The 20918-nt window shown below is 45.1% G+C and overlaps 1 protein-coding gene across 3 annotated transcripts in view; it reads right to left on the bottom strand.

The window, feature by feature from the left end:
- The window catches only part of WAPL (WAPL cohesin release factor), a 129046-nt gene that overhangs the window by 102861 nt on the left and 5267 nt on the right, over window positions 1–20918 (bottom strand). For 2 of the 3 annotated variants that reach the window (XM_073574872.1, XM_073574871.1), the window contains exons 2-4: window positions 14117–14649; window positions 5535–6596; window positions 5384–5443 (exon numbers count right to left, since the gene is read on the bottom strand). In XM_073574872.1, coding sequence (XP_073430973.1) covers window positions 5384–5443; window positions 5535–6596; window positions 14117–14627 — 1633 coding nt within the window. In that variant the 5' untranslated portion in view covers window positions 14628–14649. The remainder of the gene's footprint in view (window positions 1–5383; window positions 5444–5534; window positions 6597–14116; window positions 14650–20918) is intronic. The other variant, XM_073574873.1, reaches the window with a different exon arrangement.

Genomic DNA, 20918 nt, shown 5'->3' with positions numbered 1-20918 from the left:
ATAGCTTTATGGCAGATTTAACTGACTCCATCTTGAAGGAGCGAATTAAAATAAATTTATTGAGGCCTTTGAGATTTATGATAGTACGGAAGGAGCCATCTGGCTTCTTTACCAAAAAAGAGGGGGGGGGGGGTAGAATCCCCTTTGTACCTCTGGAACTTCCACCAGGACTCCCATCTGCTGAATTTCCCGGACCTCAGACTCCAGCGCCACTTGTTCTGTAGATGAAGAACGAACGGGAGTCAAAATAAATATGTTATTAGGTGTTTTCTCAGAACTCAAATTTTAGCCCCATCTTAATGATGCTCCGAATCCAATGGCTATTTGAAATATTTGTCCAAACCAGATAGAAGTGTAAAAGCCTGCCTCCGACCTGGTCCGTCCGTCATTGCGGCCTTCTGCGGTCACGGGAGGAATTGAACATATATCCTCTACCTTTCCTCCTGCTGCTGTCGTATCTGGTTCTCTCCTTATTCGACCTTCTTCGGTCGAACCACCTTCTATTTGAGTCCCACCTGAATGGGGGTCTTCCCAAGTAAGGGAACCGTTTTTTGCCATCGCTCGCTTTTTCCAGTAACTCGTCTAGCACGGAGCCAAATAGATGTCCCCTTCACAAGGGACATTCCTGGCCAACACTTCAGCTCTAAGGCTCTGTGGGCAGCATTAGACCGGGCCGCCGATCTGGTCGCTAGTTTTACAGAGACCGCTGATGCGTCTGAAAGAAAACGCCGCTGCACACAGGATCATAGGAAGGGAGGATAACATATGTTCCCTAGGAACCTTGTCCTTGAGCTGTTCCTCTAGGCGGTCTAGTCACACCATCAGAGACCGGGTTGTACCTCCTTTTAAATGCTGGCGGAAGAAACCCTTTCTTTCGGGCTTTTTCCATTCCCGAGTAATCAGGGAATTTATTTTTATCAATGACTGGAAAGGATCTACGAGTCTTCCCGTCTAGTACTTAAACATAAGATCCTGCATTGATCTTTCTGACTGGGGCTCCTCAATCCCCATAGTACTGATCACTGCTTTCACCAGCCGATTTATCTGGTCGAGCGGGAAGCATGAGACCTCCGCTGGCCTCTGAAGACAACAAAGATGAAGGGGACGAATCTGATTTTATTACCAGAGTCGCTCCCTGAACCTGAAATCAGGAGCCCGCGTTATACCTTCGTAACCCGTCTTCCCTATGGTAGGGCTTTATCTGTACCCCTGTCTCCTGTCTCACCAACTACCTCAGAGTGGTGGTCAGGTCTGGAGTCTCTTCCGCTACTAAGTTCTGAATGCACAGTCTGCACAGCCTCTTCTCGTGGCCATCAGGGAGTGGAACCCCACACTCAGCACACTCCCTGTGTTTGGTTTTTGCAGAACCTAAAGGGAGACAATATATCGTCAAATGAACTTTCACCGAGATCACTTACCCACGGTCTGTGAGTGGTACCGTAATCTGAGGGGAGTCCTTCCCAGCCGATGATGTGTCTCTGTGGCCTGAGGACTTGCCGAACTTAGACTTCTGACTGGACTTAGCTCCTGTAAGGCGGTTACTGTCACTAGACCGCTGTTGGGAAGCTGATCCATAGGGCTTCTCAGAGAGAAGCTGCTGCGGGTGTACCCCGAATGCTGCTGCTGTTGTGCTGCGGTGAGTCCATTATATGGAATGGACCTGTCTGCGGGGGGTCCCCCTGGACACCATTGCAGCCCCTTTAAATAGCCAGCCTCCCCCAATGGTACCCACCCCGGCTGGGGCCAGCAGGCGAATCCAGGTGGCCTGCCCGGTACTGTAATGTGCGCTGGGAACGCCTCCTCCGCCCGCCCCCCCCAGATCGCGCCCTCGCAAGACGACGCCCGTTCACCGAGCCACATCCCCCCTGCAGGCGTCCGCCCGGCCTTGTGTAGCGGAAGAGAACCGGCGCCGCAGCCCCCACAGCGCACGCCTGGCCGCGTCATCAGGGGCCGCCCCCTTCCGTCGCGTTACTTCGGCCGCGACCTGACGGCGGCGGGCAGACGCAGACTGCAACCGCCGCCTCCACCACACAGCGAGAGCTCCGCACGGCCGTCAACACCCTCGAGAGGCAGGAGCACCCGCCCCGGACGCCGGCACAGACCCGAGGAAGAAAAAGGTCCCCCCCCCCCGCGTGTGTATACTCACCGGTACGCGCGGCCGATGGGCCCCTTAAAGCCAAACCCCCATGGAGGGTGCTTTGTCCAGCTGCCGCCTCACCAGCAGTCCCCCTGCCATGGGTGCCTCCAGGACACCGTACAGGCCGAAGCAGGGGCCCTCCCGCTGCCTGAGTCGACCAGCCAGGCCTGGGAACATCTTCAGTCTTCTGCAGGTATGTCTGAAGAGGCTTCCCTGTCAGGAACAGGAAACTAACTGAGGTGGGAGAGAGGGCCGCCCTTTTTATGTCTGTAGGTTTCCTGTCCCTGAAGGGCGGATCCCCTCTCTCTCGTGGTGCTGTCATGGCGACTGAATAAATAAGAGGTAGCTAATACTTCTTGATATTTTAGGCTATTGATTTTGCCTTCCATCTTGCAAATGTTTTGCACACCCCCATACTGAATGTAACCCCAGATCATGATCTTTCCACCACCAAATTTAACTGTTTTCTGGGTGTATTTTGGATCCATATGGGCTCCAGTAGGTCTCCTGCAGTATTTGCGGCGGCTTTGGTGTAATTCTACTGAAGAGAAAACCACCTTCTGCCACTTTTCCAGCGTCCATCTATTTAGCAGGCTGTGGGACTTTGCAAATGCCACACGGTTTTTTATTTGCCTTTTGTTTAGTGCTGGCTTCTGGGCACTGATTCGACCATGGAGGACATTTTGAGACAGAATCCTACAAACTGTTCTAGTTGACACAGGGACTTGAGGTGACCAGGCCTGTTGGAGCTCTGCTGCAGTGAAAGAGGGGCTTGCTTTGGATTTTCTAACCAACAAATGTTCCTCCTGAGCAGTTGTCTTGCAGGGTCTGCTGGATCTGGGCTTGTCAAACACATCTCCAGTCTCTTCGAATCTTTTTTTTGGTTCTTTGTACTTGACGCTGAGACACATTAAAGGTGCCAGCCACCTCTGCAGTGGATCTGGTATTAAGCTTCTTGATAATCCAGGTTTTGGTCGCAGGGTGGATTTTTGGCATGTTGTCAGAGCTCAAGTTGCAGCTCAAGTGAAGGTCTGGGGTGCTGGGTTTCTTTTTATACACACCCACTAATTAACCAATCATTTCCTGAGCACAGGTGAGGATGTAAACTAGGATTGGGTGCATTATAGGACCAGGCGATAAAACTTTTGTCTTGCCAAAATCTGACCATTGTGTGTCCAGTAAATGATCAATATTTCTGCATTGATGGCAATTTATTTTCTTAAGTTAAACTACATTTCGGAGGGTTTCAGCTTTCAAAAGAATAATTTATACAACCAATGGATGAATTTAACGTCAGGTTATAAGCTTTTATTTACATAACATGGATAAGCAACAACTTCTATCAGGGAGTGTATAGTAAGCGGCACAGTTTTGGTTGAGGGATTTTTGTAAAGTAATGGCTGTATGATGGAATGCTTAACTGTGGAGGGAAAGATATTGGAAGAGAGAGAGGTTGAATATTTTTGTTAGGTGAGCGGTGACAGCAGGGGAAAGGGACTGGAGGAGATATGATGGAATGGGGTCACTGGTGCAAGTGATCAGAGAGTGAGATATATGCAGTGGGGGAGGGAGGACAATGCATGGCATGAGGGAATTGGGAGATAATTTCCTGTCGGCTATGGACAATTTTTTCTTTGAAATAATTGGCCAGATCGTCAGCACGGAGATCTGAGGTTGGGGCCTGCACTCTTGGGTTGAGTAGGGAATGAAAAGTGCCAGATGTTTTGGGTTATTGGTTAGTGAGGTGATGAGGGTGTTGAAATAGGTTTGTTTGGAGAGGTGAAGAGCAGTGTTGTATGTTTTAAGCATAAACCTATAATGGATGAAATCTTTGGGTAGACTGGATTTTTTCCAGACGTTCTGCGCACCTGGAGCACCGCTGCAGGAAACGGGCAGGAAACTATACAAACCTGCAGGAAACAATATAATTTTCCTCTATGTTCATTGGAGGTCCATTAATATAGTAGGTTATACTGTTGCGAGGATGTTGGCTAAGTTGCAAATTATTCCATATTCAATAAAATTTGATATATGATGCTTAGTAAAAACAAAATTTGGTGGAGCTGGTCCTTTATTAAACAAATTGGCCACTGCTTGGACTTCTTCTGATACCCCACGCTTGGCCCCGATAAAACAATGAAGCTTATTCTCATCTCCTGTGCAGGCACCATTCCCGCAGTTTAGGCACTTGCTCTCCCCAGGGCTGCTGTTGTGACATGTGATGCCGACGCCAAATCAGCACTGGCGTTACTGTACCCGCCTCCTGTTGAATTGAGCAGGAAGAGGAAGTCCGAGACTAGCTGCAGACCGGACTTCCTATTCATGTCCTATTTGCCCAAAGGCAGGGACAGTGACGCCTGCGATGATAGAGCGTCGGTGTCACATGACACAACACGGCACAAGAGCCCCGGGGAGAGCGAGTGGCGACACTACTGGAGTGGCGCCAGCACAGGAGGTGAGTATAAGCTTACTTTATCGGCGCCAAACATTTTGATAAAGGGGCATGTCCTAGTACTGGACACCCACTTTAAAGCTGCTTATTCCTGGTAAAGAATACAGGGTATCGATTCCACTATGTGCATAAAGGTAGGAGGTAAAACTCAGCACCCCCCCCCAAGAGAAAGTGACATGTAGGGGATATTAAACACGCACTGCATGATAGATGTAGCAGATTCTACAAAAATTAAAAAATAAAAATAAACAGTGCACATGAGAGTTCTATAAATCCCATCCACTTTGGTGGAATTGTAAGACTTTTTTGCACAATGAAAATAGAAAACATCAAAAACTCATTGTGATAACATCAGATTTTCTGTTGTGCTTGTGTTCTGTGGGAACGTAAGGAAAAAGCTCTTCTGCTTCTGTGAAGTCACATAATTCATCTTGATGTAAATGAAACAAGTGCTTTCTTTCCAGGAATGTTCTGTACATCGAGACGCATACAAATAATGAATAGTGCAGCAGGGCGTATGGCTAACCAACCGCAGTCCATCCTTTAATGTGGAACTGTTACTACAAAGTGCATGTAGCAGTTTTCAATAATCTGGAGCAATACACAACTAATGTTAAATTTCCATTTCTCCAGATTTTTCACTTATGCTTCAATATGAAGCTAACCGTTTACTTAGAGGAGGATTATATGACCACTCACCCTTAAAAAAAATATATAGGAAAGAAGGATAACAGAAGAGCTGTAGCCCACCACCTTTCCATGGATGTGCGTATACCTACTAACGAGTCACTTACCTTGGGCTTGGTCAGGAAGAGGACTACAACTGTGGCTGCTTTGAGTGCCGAGTGGCTTCTCTGTAAAATGTTGTGCAAAACGTGCAGTTTTTGTTCATTAAATTTATACAAGGTCATTTTACATACATTATTTTAGTTTCCAAATACTTACCGATATCATTTGAAGACTGTATACTCTGCAAATTAGTAATGACTCCGAAGCTAGGAGAAATGGACTCTGATGGCATCATTATACCTTTAGCCTTCTTTTTTGATTTCCTCTCTCTAGGAGGCCATTCATCTTCATCCTCATCATCACTTTCACTCAAGTCATCAAACCCGAAATATTTAATTCTATAGCTTGATTGCCCAAAAGGTTTAGACCCACCATCACCACCAGTTCCATCATCCTGTTCGTCAAACCCAAAAAACTCCAACTTGGCATCCTTCTTAGATTTTGTATTTCCCGGGCGAAACCTTGTGGTGGTTTTCGCGGATGCCAAATCAGCTTTCTTTCGAAGACGCCCTGCCTCCCCTAAATCTGTAGAAGGGCTTGAAGTAAACTCATCCATACTCCGCTCCATGCTATCCTGTATGGTAACGTTACATACTGAGAGACACGATGGATGGAGCACGGTGTAATCTCTAGTCCGACCAGTGGGTCTAGTACCACTGCTTTTATTCACAGCATTCGCCTTGTCTGACGCACTGTTAGATTTGCCACTGTTATAACTTGAACCATCTAACAGTTTATCAAAATTTGAAGACCCCTGGGAAGATTTAGCTTTGTTAGACCTACAATATGTCCTACAGTTACCAAGCTTCACGCCGCCTTGGAGAACTTCTTCACTCATTTGCTCCTCAGGGTTGGCCAGTTGTTCGTTAGGCTGAATGTAGTCATCTTCATCCCTTGGACTACCTGCACCCAAACATAACTCAATCTCTGGGGTTTCTGAAATTTGTTGAGTCAGATCGTCCCAGTCAATCAATTCAAATTTCTGTGTTTCTCCAGTAAGAACTTTCTGTACTGGAAAATCTGATTTTTTTACAGAATCCAGATCCCAGTCATCTGTGTCAGTGGTGAAACTAGAGAGTATTGACTCCACAGGCTTTTTGCTACTGTTACAAGATTTTGAGGAAACTCCAAAATGTAGCAAATCAAAAGTTTTCTTGCTGTCATATTCACTCTGAGTGCTGAAATTATTTATGTCTTCTATGAAACTCTGTGCATTACCTGATGAAAAGGAAGACAAATCATGAAAAACAATAGATTTCAGAGTATGACTTTATACCCCTAGAGTTCTTTTGTTCCTATGGGGCCAAGGACTTAATAGTTAGTTGCTGACTTCCGGCCTGTGCTGCCCTATGCCGATCTCTCCCGGTTCAGTGCGGTCATGTACTGCTCCTGTCGGCAATTCTCCAGCTTCCTGGTAGCAACACCCCATCAACAGAGCAGAAGTCAACAGAGCAATTCTGTGTCGTCACAGGAAGCAGGAGAGTCGTCTACAGGAGAGGTCAGTGATTGCACCGAGCCAAGAGATCGGGGTACGGCAAAACAATCGTGCAGTTAACGGGGCTGTCACCCCATTTTTGGCCTATAACCTGCAGCCACCGCCATCAGGGGCTTATCTACAGCATTCTATAATGCCGTAGATAAGCCCCCGATGTAACCTGAAAGATAAGAAAAAAAGAGAGTTAGATTATACTCACCCTGGCGTTCGGGCCAGTCCAGCGCCTCCCATCTTCGCACAATGATGTCCTCCTCCTTGCTTCTCGCTCGGCTCCTGCACAGGCGTACTTTATCTGCCCTGTTGAGGGCAGAGTAAAGTACTGCAGTGCGCAGGCGCTGGGAAAGGTCAGAGAGTACGCCTGCGCCGGATCCGAGGGAGGAGCAAGGAGGAGGACATCATCGTATGAAGATGGGAGGCACCGGACCGCGACACCCACCGCACCCAACCACCCCCCCCCTCCCCCGGTTTCATTGCTGTATGCAGAATGCTGTAGTTAAGCCCCGGATGGCAGTGGCCGCAGCTTATAGGGCTAAAATGAGGTGACAGTTCCCTTTGACTACCTGCTGGCAACTTCTTAGTCAGAAAGGGATAAAAAAAAAAAAAAAAAAAAGTCGACCCCTTTAAAAAAAGGATTTATCACAATATTTTTTACTTTAAACTGTATATCTGTAAAAATGGGTAGAGGGGCTGCTAAATTATATTTTTTCTCACTATATAGCATTGGGGAGATGAGAGTATATTTAACCCCTTTCTGACATCAGACGTAATATTCTGTCCATGTGACCTGGGGCTATTTGACCAGGGATGAAATATTACGTCATCACGATCGGCCGCGCACACGGGGGCTGCACGGGCGATCGCCGCTGGGTGTCAGCTAATTCTGACAGCTGACACCTGGCACTGGGTGCCAGGAGAGGTCAGACCGCTTCCGGGACTTTAACCCCCGAAATGCTGTGATCGAACACAATCGCATCATTTCAGGAGCTGTCAGAGAACTGACAACCCCTCTGTCTTTGGATCAGAGACCTCGTGGGGTGACGCAGTGTTCCGATTGTGGCCATGATGACCCGATGTCATCATAACGACATCTGGGTCGCCAGAGGCAAGAAACTTGCTGATCATGCGCAGTGCATGATCAGCAAGTCCCGCTGTCAGTGCAGAGCTGACAGCTTCTATGGCATGGCGATGCTGATTCATCTCCATGCTATAGAAGCGATCAGCCTGCAAAAAATGATTGTCCCACAGTGGGACAAAGTAAAAAAGCTAGAAAAAACTAAAAAAAAAAAAAAAAAGTTTCCAAATAATTGTAAAAATATTTTTTTTAAAAAAAATCAACATATATTCTATCTCTAAATAAATATTTGAATGAAAAAAGAATCTAAAAGTACACATATTTGTTATTGTTGCGTCCGCAACAACCCAACCCTATAAAACTCTTCCACAGGTTAACCCCTTTAGTCAACACCATAAAAAAATAAAAAACAAGGCAAAAAAAAAAAAAAAACTTTATCATCATACCGCCGAACAAAAAGTGGAATAACATGCTATCAAAAAGGTGCTATCGGGGATCTCACCGCAGCTCAGCCCGGCTGGGAACGGAGCCTCAATAACCAGAGGTAACCACTATGACATCACCCCCGGTTACTGAAACCGCGTTCCCAGGAGCTTATTCACTAGTTTCTTAGCCTGGACGGTCGTATCTTGGCACCGTCCAGGTTTTAAACTAATTATCCCCCAGACATGGATTATGGAGTGGGACAGAACGACAGACAGGTATATTGTTTTTTAATATTAGTTTTATTACAGGAGAACTGCGTTTTATTTCTAACAAAAGACTTTACTCTGACTACATTTTTATTTACCATGTACCTATGGGATAAGTAATGCATAGGTGTCTTATAGACGGCTCTAAATTACTAAGCCATGGGCTTATTGTCTTCTGACAATACAAAGGTGACATCAACCCCACAAATATGAACCCCACTTGCCACCGCTACAGGGCAAGTGGGAAGAGCCGGACAAAGCGCCAGAATTGGTGCATCTAATAGAAGTTACTTTTATGGTCAGTTGTGGGCTGCTATTTTTAGGCTGGGGGGGGATCAATATCCATGGCCCCTTACCAGACTGAAAATACCTGCGTCCAGCTGCGAGCTTTAGCAAGGCTGGTGGTCACACAATTTTATTTATTTAAATAATTAAAAGAAAAAGCATCGGGACCCCTCTATTCTTGATAACCAACCTTGCTGATGCAGGCGGCGGCTGATGAATACACCCCATCAGTCACTCCTTCTGTCACTGTTATAAGCAGCATCAGGGGTAGGCTGATAGGAGTAATAGTCCCATCAGCCGCTGGCTGCTGTCTCTTTTATCACTTAAATGTAACTCATCATTCTCCCCTGCTCACACCAATCGCCGGCAGAGCAGGGAAGAATGATGAGAGCAGTGTTCAGCACCCGGCGCCGGGGAACATCGCTTACTGTAACGCTTCTTCCCCGGCACCGATGCATTGTCACAAGGAAGACATCAGTGCGTTATGAAAATGCACGTGTGCGGGACGTTTTGTGGCCCGTGATGACATTAACAAACCGACATGTCAGTTTTTCTTGCCCACGGACACACGGTCCGTAGAAACACACCGACATGTGCACAGACCCATTCACTTGAATAGGCAAATAGCGCTCCATTCCTCCTGAGTCTCTCCGTATGACTAAGTAGTATTGTACAGCCACATATGGGGTTTTGCCACGCTCAGTAAAAATTGTGGGACAAATTTTGGTGCCATTTTTACCCACTTCTTGTGTGAAAATGTAAAATCTTTGGCCAAAACAAAATTTTGGTGGTAAAAATGTAGTTATTTTGTCTTCAATGCCCAATGGTATAAAGTTCTGTGACACCCCCATGGTGTCAATATGATCACTGCACCCCTAGATGAATTCATTGAGAGATACAGTTCATAAAATGGGATCACCTATGGGGGGGGGGGGTTCTGCTGTTCTGACACCTCATGGGCTCTCCCAGTGCGTCATGGCACCTGCAAACCATAAGGCTATGTGTTCACATTGAGGAAATGCTACGGAAATGTCTGCATTTCCGCAGCTCCCCGACGCAAGTAAAACGCATGCGGAATTCCCATGCGTTTTCCTGCAAAACACAAGCATTTTGCAAGCGTTTTTAGCTTTTAGAATGCTTGCACTTTTTCAAGCAATTTGAAGCATCGCTTGGAAAAGTGAATGACAGGTTGGTCACACTTGTCAAGCATAGTGCTTGACAAGTGTGACCAACTTTTTACTATTGATGCTGCCTATGTAGCATAAATAGTAAAAGATAGAATGTTAAAAATTAAAAAAAAAAAAAAAAAAAAAAAAAAAGATATACTTGCCCTCCGTTGGCCCCCAGAATCCTCCCAGCCCTCGTGGCGCTGCCAGCAACTTCCGTTCCCAGGGATGCATTGCACGAATGACCTCTGAAGACGTAGCGGTCATTCGCACAATGCATCCCTGGGAACGGAAGTTGCCGGCAGCACGAGGGCCGGGAGGATTCTGGGGGTCGACGGAGGGCAACTATATCTCCATTTTTTTATTATTTTTAACAGGAATATGGTACCAGGGCATGGAGGAGAGTATCTGAAAAATGCTATTCTGACTTTATATGGGGAAAATAAACTGTTACCGTCCCCCCTTGGTTGAAGGGAAATTTATATATAAAGTTTAAAAATGTTTTAATTGGCCCGTCTGACCTTTTTACTGATGAATACAGTTTAATATAAAAAAAAAAAAAAAAAAAAAAAAAATTGTGAAAGGCTCCATTTAAGGTTAATAATGTTTATGTACTATTTAATTACATGGAAATTATTAAACTTCATCTAATCTAGAAAACTTCAAATAGCATCTTAGCATAAGTAGTAGGCATAATTGCCGCTGACACATAATGAGTCATGTTAGTTATAGGCATTTCCATGAACGGCCATGCTCTTTACTCATGCTCAGAACACGTTAACGTGAAGATAATAATTAGTTTTTAGGATTCAATGAAACATCCCAATAAACGGCTTATACTGCTATGGAGAAGATCACGGGTAGGAACTTTCTTAAAAAAAAACATCTATAGCTCACAGTCTACTTTTTAACCAGGTCTGGACCGGGCAATTTACCCTCAATTCCTAACCAGGGACACTTTTTTTTTTTATATACATGCAGTTTCAAGAGCCGTAGCATTTTTCTCACTTGGATATTCAACTAATTTTTACATACTTTTACATATTTTTTCAGATATACATGGGGCCTCAATGTTATGCTGTATTTCTACTCAATGGGCAAAATTCTGATATAAATGACTGAGAAGTTAGAAGATTTCCAAGCAACAATTTTTTTTGCTAATTTTGAAGTTTTCATGCCAGTTTTGCCCAACACTGCCAAAAACGAGAGCGCTGGGGCATTCCTTACAACACTGACTGGAGCAAGATTTGGGGTGCAGCACACGGAGGCGCACGCCACTCATCAGACGCTCCCAATTCAATAAGGGGCGTATCAACATAGCTTTTAGGGACAATTTTTTTTTTTTTCTAGCACACATTTGGGATTTACTAAAAATGCTGCACCGTTTGCCTTCTATAGCCGCATGGGGTATTGCTGGTTGCAGAAGGAGTTCACGGGAACCTGTCAGCGAATTTACGCTGCCCGAGTCAGACATTGGGCTATTACTGCCGCCACACAGATTCTACGCCATCAATGCTGCGGCATTTCGGACCATAAGACGCACCCCAATTTTCAGTAGGAAAATAGGGAAAAAAAAAAATAATGTGTCAAATGGGGGTCCGTCTTACAGTCCGAATTCAGCTTACTTGGGAAGGGATCCGGCACAGGTGGAGAAGTAGTCACAGGGGTCATTCAGTGGTCCAGGCTCGTGCGGTGGCGGCTCTGTGCTGGGGCAAGGGCAGCTGTGCTGGGGCAGCTGTGCTGGGGCAGGGGCAGCTGTGCTGGGGCAGGGGCAGGTGGGCTCTGCGGTGGTGGCAGCGGGCGGCGCTCTGCGTGCGGTGGTGGCAGCGGGCTGTGCTCCGCCGGCATTTCTTCGCAGCCCGGAGGCCTCCGCACTTCCCTTGCTGGCCGCCGCCATGTTGCGGTGGCCTCCGGGAGCATGGACGCCGGAAAGATGGCCGCCGGTCCGGGTACGGCGCATGCGCGGGATCAGATCTCGTCCCGAGATCTCGGGGGACGAGATTCAAATCTCGGCAACGAGATCTCGTCCCCAGAGATCTCGGGATGAGATCTGAAGCTGCGCATGCGCCGTCCCGGACCGGCAGCCATCTTTCTGGCGTCCATGCTCCCGAAGGCCACCGCAACATGGCGGCGGCCAGCAAGGGAGGTGCGGAGGCCTCCGGGCTGCGAAGAAATGCCGGCAGACCCGCCGCCCCTGCACCGAAGCACAGCCCGCTGCCACCACCGCACCGCAGAGCCCCGCCCGCTGCCACCAGCCAGAAGGTTAGGTACAGTGTATTGCGACCATAAGACGCACCCCCCACTTTCCCCCAAAATTTTTTGGGGAAAAAGTGCGTCTTATGGTCGGAAAAATACGGTACATCTTTTCTTTAATATCAGCATTACAGTATACTATATTTTAATTATTGCTCAACCCTCTAAGGAACGGGCGATTTTTCGCTTTCGTGTTTTCCTCTCCTTCCAAGGGCCATAACATTTTTGTATATTTCCACCTACATAGCCATAACAGGACTTGTTTTTTTGCGGGACGAGTTGTACTTTTGAATGACACCATTCATATTACCATATCATGTAATGAAAAAAATGGGAAAAAAAAAACCCAAGTAATGTGATATTATGAAAAAACATGCAAATTAACATTTGTTTTTTGGAGGGTTTTGTTTATTTGTATGGCGTTCATAATGCAGGAAGAGTCATCTGGAAATATATGATTTTCCAGATCAGATGGAGATTAACACACAGTGCTGTGCAAATTAATTGGGACAAAGCATTTTTTTAAGTAAAATCTTAAGTTGGCTCCCAGTCAGTGATTCAAACCAGTTTTAACTGCTTTGAACAGGTGTGAGTGCCTGTCCAAAGCAGCTAAAACTGGTTTGAATCACTGACTGAGAACCAACTTAAGATTTTACTTTAAAAAATGCTTTGTCCCAATTAATTTGCACAGCACTGTAGCTGATTGGTGATGGTAGCGGGTGGCGGACCCCCACTAATATAGATGACCTGCCCTGAAGTTAGCGACATCTTGTGATTACACAACTCCATTAAAGGTCAGGGAAAACGGTTAGACCTAGCCCTACAGTGTGTCATTGCAGGAGTTGGCTCGAGGAGCCTGCACTAGGGCTAGGCCTAGTGTCAGGGTTTTCAGTGACTCGAGATGGCCATACATATTAGAAAGAAGTAGGTTTATAGTTGGACAACCCATCACTGCATACACAACATACATACATATCAGTCCATATAGCCCAAACTAGCCTGGCAGATTTGATGAAACAACGAGGGAGAATCAATTCACTCTTTCTGGGAAAGTTCTTTTATGGACAAGTGATAACAACATTGTTCATTAGTAAATCTCACCCAGAAGAAAAGTAGTTTTAGCTGACATTTTCTGTTCTTTTATCAATCTTCAGCAACTATTTTGACTTTGTTATTTTCCAAGGAAGTGCTCGTGACCAATAAAATTAGCTAGAACAACTAGTATATCGCCAACATGGAAACTGGGACACTTGAGTAGAGCCCTTCATTTAAGTTCTCTATTAGATAAATCAGGGAACTGCCAAGAGTTCATGGTATAAAAAAAATTAGTCTACGCACACTAAGAAAGAAGCATTATGTAATACTAGAAATGAGGGTTCACAGGACACTCTAACTGATGCCTCATGGGTCGGAGTTGCTATACCAGACATAACCCATAGTCAGGGGTGGAGCTGTTTGTGAAAAGTAACAGCCATGATTTTCTAGTCCTCGACAACCCCTTAATTAAGCTGTTAGGAAAACCCACCTAAGGCTGGTTTCACATGTAGGACATTTGTGATCCGAATATGGACTATAATGTTGGGACCATCAATGAGTGTCCTGTTCTGAACTCAATGCATATAATGAGGCTGTTGCATTCAGGTCATGAAACCTGCAGCCGGCCAGGACATCATGTCCCATACTCCGACATGTGAAACCGACCGGCCTCAGCATTACAGAAGTTATCAAACAAGTTTTGACATATTTATGTCAGAAAACTATGAATACAAGATTACCTGTGATGGTTTTCTTAGGTGAGCTTAGATGTTTATTATCTTCAGTAATCTTGTTTACATTTTTTTCTTTCAATCCATGTAATGTATTGTCAAAAGAGACCAATTTGTATGACACAGTGGATTCTGATGCAATGGGATGATCCGTTCTGCTGTTTGCATCTAGCTCAGGGGTGATATTCTCCGATCCTGTTGCGCCAAAACGTTCTGGTGATTGTTGTGGGGCACTCTTAGGCTGCGAGATGTTTTTCGATGTCACTGGTTTTGACTCTTCATCGCTATCAAATCCAAAAGGATCCTCCGCCATGTCCTCATCGTCGTCAACTTTGGTTCGCTTTGGGAGGTCTGCAATATCTGGTTTGTGATTCTGCCTCTTCTGTCCTACTTTGGCCACAAATGTGGTCTCTCCCCATTTTGTACTAAGAGTGGTTCGCTTATTGGAGAACACTTCGTCAAACTTGGAGCTTCCATTTCCACCTTTGCGGCTGTACGTTTTCCCAAATCTGGATGTCATGTTGAAGCCTGTTTCATATTCTCTGTGGTCAAAGAAAAAACAAATGCTGGCATTAAAACTTTGAACATCAGAAAGTTACTATTAATAAGAATTCTTAATGAAGTCACGATTAGACATAATATAAAAACCACTGGCTGGGGAAGGGAGGAACATTGATCATCTTGTTACGATGGCATTGGCCAAGTTGTGGGATATTAGACAACAACTGAACAGGCAGTTCTGGAAGTCCATGTTGTTTGAAGCAGGAAGAATGGGCAAACATAAGGATCAAAGCAACTGTGAATAGAGCCAATTTGTGACAGATAAGGTCCCCATGTCCTCCAATCCACCAGGATTCAGCTGGGTGTGATTAAACTCTCTCCCTAACCAGCACTGTAAAACAATTAAAAAAGCATATATAACCTCCGCTTCTCCTATGCTAATGAGGGCTTTGAATAGTCGACGGGGCATTCGCTCCCCCAGACTAAGTCAGCCCTCTTTCCATGTTATCACACCCTTGTGGGCATGATGACAATTTGTACAAGCCAGTATCATCGCCAGCTTATGCAAATCTGCACACACATGCCACTCATTTCGGCAGCGTCACTATAAGTCTCTGAAACCGGGTGTATGCTTCCCCGCATCAGAGACGCGAACTGCGCATGACCAAAAGCCATCTTCTGAACTTCCGGACATGCGCAGTGCACGTCTATGAAGCCGGGAAGCATACACCCGGTTTCAGAGACGTAGAGTGACGCTGCCGAAATGAGCAGCGCGTGTGAGCAAATCTGCATAAGAGGCGATGATGCCGGCTTGTGCAAATTATGTTATCACGTCCACAAGTGCGTAGAAACATGGAAAGAGAACTGACTAGTCTGGAGCAACTAACGCCCCGTCGACTAGTCAAAGCCCTTACTGGCACCTAGGAAAAGATTTTTTAAAGCATTTAACTGAATTATATTAAAAGTTAAATGGAATCTGTCAGCAGGATCAACAGAAAAAGCTGAAGAAAATGATATCTTGATATTAACAATACAATGTCTTATCCCAAATTTGTAAAAGAGCTGTTTATGGAACAACATAGATCCCCCTGAATATCTGCCTCCAGAGTGTGTTATAAATGAAAGAGGACAGTACTGGAGTGAGAATGACTGATAGTCTGCTCTCCTCATCTACATGTCTCACACTGCTCACTTCTTCAGAGAGAGATTTTGTGTGCCAGAAAGGCTTTTGGGGTTAAATTAAACAAATAGAAATGATTCCGGACACGCTCAGTTGCAAAAAAACGGAATCCGGCGACGGATCCGTCTTTTGACGGACAGCGACAGATCCTGCGCCCATAGGCTTCCATTATAGCCAACGACGGATGGCACTGGATCCGTCGCTGTCCGACTTTTCGACGTACACAAAAAAATGTTCCTATGTCTGTTGTTTCCAGCCAACGGACACAGAATTTCCGACGGATCCGTTGAAAGACTGATGAAACGTGTGGTGATCCGTCGCAATCCGTCACTAATACGAGTCCATGAGAAAAAAACGGATCCAGCAGCATCATTTGCTGGATCCGTTTTTTTTTTCACAAAACAACGGATTGTGACTGATGGCAAAAAACTGATGTGTGAAGGAGGCCTTAGGAGAGTTGATCCTACTGACAGATTCTCTTTCACACTGGCTATAACAAAATACATGCTGACCCCTGTCCACTACCAAAAGTGGCTACCAGGGGCACATGAGCTTCAGCAGGGAAGGCTGGAGTAATGAAAGACAGTGTAGCATGATGAATAACTATTTACATGACTTGAATGACTGTGCATATCGATTATCTGGGCAAGAGGTGGCACCAGGATGAACTACAGGAAGACAGACTGATAAAGGCAGCGTGATGCTATGGGCAGTGGTCTACTCCATTCCTTAGTACTGCACAGGTCACAGAACCGATGGCAATGTCTGATGCTATGATAATAATTCCATCACCTGTGTAATACCAAGGGAATCCTGAAATATGTGGAGGGCTGTAGTTTGGGAAACACTGGTCTACTGGAAGACCTGGCACATTTATGCAGAGCAGTTAGTTACAAAATAGCCACCCCATTGTTACAGATCAAGGGCACACCATCATGTTAACAGTGGCTTCTTTCAGTAGAGTGACACTGACACTATAAAAAGGGCCCATGCATGGTGTGAAGGATATGACAAAAGAGCTCAAGGTGTTGAAGGTGTTGAGTTTGTCTCCAAATTGAAAGTTCTCAAAAGATTGAGCATCTGTCAGATGTAGTGAATAAACAAGTCAAATCCACAAATCCCCTCCTTACAACTTAAACATAAAGCTGTTGTTCCCCTTGGCAAGTAAACTCATGATGAAGGGGGCTGGCTCAGGTCAATATCCAAGTTACATGCCTTCTCGGTTACACAGCTGATGACAAGACAGAGAATGGGGCTGGCTTATGTAATGAACTAAGTGACCCTCTTCATGCACACCCGCACACACAGAGGGGAGAGTGTGTGGGAAGGGGGATCTCTGACAAAATTTGGAATTCAAGCCAAGAGGGTCTGCAGCCAGCACATAGGTGCACATTTCATACATAAGATTATTCCCAACATCCTTAAAAAAGCTGACAAATTGTTGTTCTGACTATTAAAAGTTAAGGCACGATATATTAGTAAGGTTAATTCACTTCAATTTGCAAAGATAGAGACAAGTTTTTATGTCCATTTTACTACACCTTTAAGGATCTAATTCTAAGGTCTTGTCGCCAGAACTTGCAGGGTTGCTGTTAGAGCTCTTGTGGAGCCCATGCCTTGATGGAAGGCAGCACAATAGGGCCCTGCAGAATATTAGGAGTGGATAGTAATATAAGGCTGATCGCCAAATGATTATCACATGATATCTATAGGCTGCTGTTAGCTCCTCCATAAGAAAATGAATAAGGCGAAGAATGCTTTATAGAGAACTTGACATGTAGCCGCCGCCATGCCCCGCTGTGCCCCTGCCGCATCCCAGCCCATTTCACTGGAGCTGGCCAAATCTGGCGTGAAAATGCCAAGTTGCAAAATTTATGACAAGCACCAAGCCAAACTAAAATATACATTTTTTATTTTTTTCTGTGTACACAGATTAACCACATAAAAAGATGACCTGTCCTATTCTTGTCGGTTATATGGACAAAAAAAAAGTGACCATTCAGGTGAATTGGTCTGTGAAAAGAAAGGCATATGACAGGAAAACTTGTCAGAGATGGTTAAAGAAAAACAGACCAAAAAGTGATCAAGTACAGTTTGAAGAACAGTCCGGTTCTTGGATGGAAATAACGTTTCAAACTCTGAAATAAACCTCTTGAGTTTGTCACGCTTGTCCTCATGCCCCATACTCAGCCCTTACCCATGTTCCCATGTTTGTCATACAGCAATACTGGGGATATTCTATTACTCGGGTTCAGGTCTCTTTCAGGTGTCAGTGTTTATTGCACATGTTCTATCCATGCCCGCACAGAAAAGAGAAGAACCCAAGATATATAGCCCAGCAGTCTGCACAGAGACCTGTCCTATTCTGATCCCATTTATAGATCAAAATTGTCCTTTTTAATTCAGTGGACCTTTAAAAAAAAAAAAAAAAAAACCAGACGGCTGCTGCAAAAATGGCGTCCGTGAGCGTAGTGTGGTCCCTTTTTTACTGTCTAATGGGTAAGAAAAGCTTAGAAAGCTTTATTTTTCGAATACAAATAAAAGGATGCCACAATGATAAAAATGTATGAAAACTGGATCCAACATGCTGATAAAAAGATGTTCTGTATATTATGCTACACATGAAACAGAAACTGATGTCTACAGAACTTCTAAATCAGTATACAGGAAATGTGTCATCTTTGCCTTTGTACAGGACATCAGGTAAAAGACAGTGCTGGTAATTCTTACAAAAAAAAAAAAAAAGAGAAAGCCCAGAGATCATTATCAGCACAATACATTTTCGTAGCACGCCCTTTATTGGAGAATTATCAGCTCATGTCATCTCCAGACCTGCACTCCGACTATCCTCCAGGGTGGTCTGTGTGTCAGGCTGGATGCACGCCTATAAACACACTAATCCTTACCTCACATTCTATACTGGGGCAAAGAAACATTTTCCCTGAACTCCTCCTCTCCAATGCAAAAAGCAACAAAGGGACATTCCCAGGTGCCTCTTAAGGCCCGGTTACACACAACAATATTGTGAATGATATCATTGCAACGTCACCAGTTTGGTGACGTTGGTGCGATGTAGAAACGACATCTTTGCGTGTGACACGTAGCAACGATCAATGATCAGTTGGCTGATCGTTAATCGTTGCCTAATGGTCTGGGCCATAAATCTATCGTTGGTCTCCCGCTGGGCAGCACACATCGCTGCATGTGACAGCGAGAGACCAATGATCAGCGAGCTCCCAGCGCCATATAGCAGACGCTGGGAGCTGGTATCCAGGGTAAATAGCGGGTAACTAAGCGGCGTGTGGCGCTTAGATACCCGCTGTTTACCCTGGATACCAGCATTCTCGCTGGTCCTGATCGCTGGTGAGTCTGCCTATGTGACAGCTCACCAGCGATCAGCTATGTCCCAGCAATCCCATCCACGTCGGATCGTTGGTGGGATCGCTGGGACATTGAAGCGTGTAACGGGGCCCTTACCTGAGAGCCTTCCAGACACGGCTCTGGCACTATCTAGAGTCGGACAGTAATCACTAATCCACTAAATGTATCTGTGACCACTGGGGGTCCGACCACCGGGAGATCTGCTGATCATGACAACGGTGGCTCAAAAAGCCTCAGTGTTAACGGGATGGAAGTCTGTAGGGGAGATCATCATGTTAAAGTCACTTTCTATAGGCCCAAAAGAAACAGCTGAGAATTTAGGAAAAATAATGCGTTATACTAAAAGTTAACCATAGATATTAGAAAAAGCTGTGCAAAGTGATAACTAATCTAATATATGTGGTATATACCAACTATAACAAGGAGGAAGGATTGTCACGCTGGATTTCAATGTGTCCGATCCTTTGCTATACCAGAAGTTAATGTTATACAGTATAGACCAAAAGTTTGGACACACCTTCTCATTCAAAGAGATTTCTTTATTTTCATGACTATGAAAATTGTAGATTCACTCTGAAGGCATCAAAACTATGAATTAACACATGTGGAATTATATAATTGACAAAAAAGTGTGAAACAACTGAAAATATGTCTTATATTCTAGGATCTTCAAAGTAGCCACCTTTTGCTTTGATTACTGCTTTGCACACTCTTGGCATTCTCTTGATGAGCTTCAAGAGGTAGTCACCAGAAATGGTCTGCCAACAGTCTTGAAGGAGTTCCCAGAGATGATTAGCACTTGCTGGCCCTTTTGCCTTCACTCTGCGATCCAGCTCACCCCAAACCATCTCGATTGGGTTCAGGTCTGGTGACTGTGGAGGCCAGGTCATCTGGCGTAGCACCCCATCACTCTCCTTCTTGGTCAAATAGCCCTTACACAGCCTGTTGGTGTGTTTGGGGTCATTGTCCTGTTGAAAAATAAATGATGGTCCAACTAAACACAAACCGGATGGAATAGCATGCCGCTGCAAGATGCTGTGGTAGCCATGCTGGTTCAGTATGCCTTCAATTTTGAATAAATCCCCAACAGTGTCAAAGCACCCCCACACCATCACACCTCCTCCTCCATGCTTCACGGTGGGAACCAGGCATGTAGAGTCCATCCGTTCACCTTTTCTGCGTCGCACAAAGACACGGCGGTTGGAACCAAAGATCTCAAATTTGGACTCATCAGACCAAAGCACAGATTTCCACTGGTCTAATGTCCATTCCTTGTGTTCTTTAGCCAAAACAAGTCTCTCCTGCTTGTTGCCTGTCCTTAGCAGTGGTTTCCTAGCAGCTATTTTACCATGAAGGCCTGCTGCACAAAGTCTCCTCCTAACAGTTGTTGTAGAGATGTGTCTGCTGCTAGAACTCTGTGTGGCATTGACCTGGTCTCCAATCTGAGCTGCTGTTAACCCGCGATTTCTGAGGCTGGTGACTCGGATGAACTTATCCTCCGCAACAGAGGTGACTCTTGGTCTTTTTTTCCTGGGGCGGTCTTCATGTGAGCCAGTTTCTTTGTAGCAGTTGATGGTTTTTGCCACTGCACTTGGGGACACATTCAAAGTTTTCCCAATTTTTCAGACTGACTGACCTTCATTTCTTAAACTAATGATGGCCACTCGTTTTTCTTTACTTAGCTGCTTTTTTCTTGCCATAATACAAATTCTAACAGTCTATTCAGTAGAACTATCAGCTGTGTATCCA

The sequence above is a fragment of the Dendrobates tinctorius genome, unplaced genomic scaffold (assembly GCF_039654945.1).
Source record: "Dendrobates tinctorius isolate UK_male_01 unplaced genomic scaffold, ASM3965494v1 ptg000040l, whole genome shotgun sequence".
Taxonomy (NCBI): Eukaryota; Metazoa; Chordata; class Amphibia; order Anura; family Dendrobatidae; genus Dendrobates; species Dendrobates tinctorius.
Note: the sequence above shows the minus strand (reverse complement) of the source record. Positions and strands in the feature narration are given on the sequence as shown.